Genomic DNA, 3,114 nt, shown 5'->3' on the forward strand with positions numbered 1-3,114 from the left:
ATATTTTTTTTAAAAAATCGGAAATAATCAAGAACTTTGACAAATACACAAGTTTTGTGGTTTCTTTCCCTTGAAGGAACTTCGTTAAATCATTAAATGCGATATCAATGAAAATATGTAAATATGAAAATAACAGTATAGTTTAGAAATTGTATATTGAATTATTATTTTACCTATATACAGGTTAAAATAAGCATACGATGGGAAGATGTCATCTATTTCTACATACTTTCACTATCAGTTTGCTGTGTCTTTCCGTCCAAATTATCTCCTGCTTAGCGGATACATGCCAAGATGCCGAACAAGAAGCAATACGCAAGTTTTATAGAGGTAAGACATGCTGTTGTATATAAGTGTTCGCAATTCCAGGTAAATGTTTTTTTTATGACAATGTCAGAAACGTATGAAAAAAGTCCTAACTTTATATTTATCTAATAAATTGTACATAAACAACATTTACAAACATTTCACAACAAAGAAAATCAGACTTGAAGGGAAAACAAGTAAAACAATACTTATATTAATTCCTCTTCTATGATATATTCTTTTATTTGGAAAATCTTAACCCAACAAATATAATAATGAGACAGAAGATTTTTTTTTTAATTTCATATAATGAAAAGATGAAGCTGTGGTTAATTTTCATTGTGACCTCAGCTTTTCCTTTTCATATACAGTTTAACCGAAGGCCTTTAAATGTTGCGTTTGATATTTTACTTACAAAACATTATACGTGTTATATTAATAGATAGATATATTTATTTCGGTATAGAATTCATATACATGGACATTTAAAACATACATGATAATAAATAAGCCATGACGTGCACGCCAGCACCAAGGATAGCACAAGAAAAAGAGAGACTCTTGTTTTCATTGTTGTCTGTCCCATGTGTTTGGTGGTATGCCATAGAGGGCAAGTGTAAATAAAACTGTCAATTAAATATTATCACAGTTAGATTGCAATTATTTTAAAACCGACTACAATTACAGCATTGAATCACATTGTTTGAGTTTAAACATAATAATAGATATACTCTGAATCAAATGATAAAATTATTAAGCATTAGATATTTTACCTTAAGAAAACTTCAATAGAATAATATTATTATTCAATTATAAATTCATTTTTGTTTTCAGGGGAAATTTCCGAGCCGTACAGTTGTGTAGATAAACATGGTATTTCACATGGAGAGAAATGTAATAAGAAATGCAATGCAATCATGACTTATGTTGGAATATATGGGTAAGGCACCTCAGTCATTCTAATATATACAATGTACATGTATAGACACGTTGTATTTTTGTATAGACGCATTGTATTTTTGTATAGACTTTAATTCAAAATATAAGTGAATTAATGTAGAAAAAAACTTGGAACTACTCTTGTATAGAGTATACTGATACAATATTATGAATTCACGATTTCAATTTCGCGAAGTTAGAATTTCGTTAATTTATAAAGTTGAAATTGTCAATTCGTGAAGATGAACCCGAGAATTCAAGTACTTCATATATATTTGACCACCATAATAGTTCAACTACACCACACAAATATTTGAATTTAGCATTTTTCATCATTTGTTTCAATGTCCGATGAAACGCTACTACTACTAACAATGTTCTTGGACTCGTAGCAAGATTTTATTTTATATAATATAAAATATTATTTGATAAAATATTAAATCAATTTCAGATGTGATCCAGCATTTTTAGATTTACAATGTCCATTAAGAAAACAGAGGAAACGACGCTCGTCACATTCATTAGAATCTGAGTGTAACACGCAGACGACTTTTTGCTCGTCTGAATACGAATACCGTACCATAGACGGCTCATGTAATAATATACGGAACCCTTTTTGGGGCAAGTCACATAGGGCTCAAAGAAGGGACTTGCCAAATGCATACGATGACGGTAAGTGTCATTTTTATTCAATAAAATTAACATTAGTTCCATATCCTTCGTAGAAGAGTTGGGGGTGGGTATAACGCACTGGACGCCGTGGCGGTCTGTCCATTTGACCGTATACCAGATCAGATGCAGATTTCAAGTATTTCATTGGTCAGAAACTGACGCATAAAGTGCACTGACCAATGAAAAGATCCGAGACAAAGAAGAAGAGCTAGCTGAATAGGTTCCTTATATAGAAGAGTCGGAATACGAACCAACAGCGGTCAGGGGCAAATCATTAAATGTCAGTGACTTTCACCACTCGGTCGTGATGGGGGATAAGAAAAAAAATATATACATGTATGACTGGTTGGTGAAATAGTCTAGATCTGCATGTATTAATATGAGAAGTAAAAGGAAGCAAATAATTTTAAGTTTTATGTTATGGTACATCTTTCAGCTTTGTGTATAATAAACCCAAGTAAGTAATAATAGTGAGACATGTTTCTTTATTTTTAAAATTTGGTAGAATATATTTTACCTTTTTACATATAATGAAACGCTTATATTTGATCTAGCAAAGGGTAGCCCACGTACAATAGGCTGCAGCGGGAAACTGCCGAGTCCACGCCACATAAGTAATATTATACACAGAGCAGACGACAATATGGTGTTTGATGAACGGTTAAGTTACATGATGATGCAATTCGGACAGTTTCTGGCTCATGACGTTGTTCTAACCGAACTTATGAAAAGTAAGTAAACAAACATTGGATAAAAATGTGTCACAAGTAACACTCCTAACAGGACAAGCAAATTAAATGTATAAAACTTGTGGTTGGAATTTATATCGCCTTTTGAAATTTTTCTCGGTGAATTTCTTCTAAAAGTCTAAGAAGTTGGTTAAGCATATAAATTCGTAGCAAAATATTATCAGATGTCTCATCTTTGCTTTGAAATCCGAAGGGTTTCAATGTAAACTTGGTGGTAATATTCGGCTCACTTTGTATATTTACTAACTACTGCAGAAGTGTACTTAACAGAATGGTTTCATAATAACTTAATTAAGTCTCCTTTTTCCATCTTAAGAAATATGAAACATTCTGGACCGCACGTGGAAAGTTATCATTTATCAATTTTTAAAGATGATTACTTACTTACTTATTCCTCCTCATGCTGGAAGCACATAAAACCCAAATTTTTGATGATTTTTCTACAGTA

General features: G+C 31.8%; 1 protein-coding gene across 1 annotated transcript; it reads left to right on the plus strand.

Moving 5' to 3' along the window:
* Positions 1–200: 200 nt before the first annotated feature.
* Positions 201–2,648, plus strand: LOC132734065 (myeloperoxidase-like; the record flags this gene model as incomplete). Its single annotated transcript, XM_060720769.1, has 4 exons — positions 201–330; positions 1,141–1,246; positions 1,697–1,917; positions 2,472–2,648. Coding segments are annotated over exons 1-4 (634 nt in total), but the record flags the coding sequence as incomplete, so codon positions are not given.
* Between the last annotated feature and the right edge of the window lie 466 nt (positions 2,649–3,114).

This window comes from Ruditapes philippinarum, unplaced genomic scaffold (assembly GCF_026571515.1).
Source record: "Ruditapes philippinarum isolate M1 unplaced genomic scaffold, ASM2657151v2 ctg17408_1_1_1_1, whole genome shotgun sequence".
Taxonomy (NCBI): domain Eukaryota; kingdom Metazoa; phylum Mollusca; class Bivalvia; order Venerida; family Veneridae; genus Ruditapes; species Ruditapes philippinarum.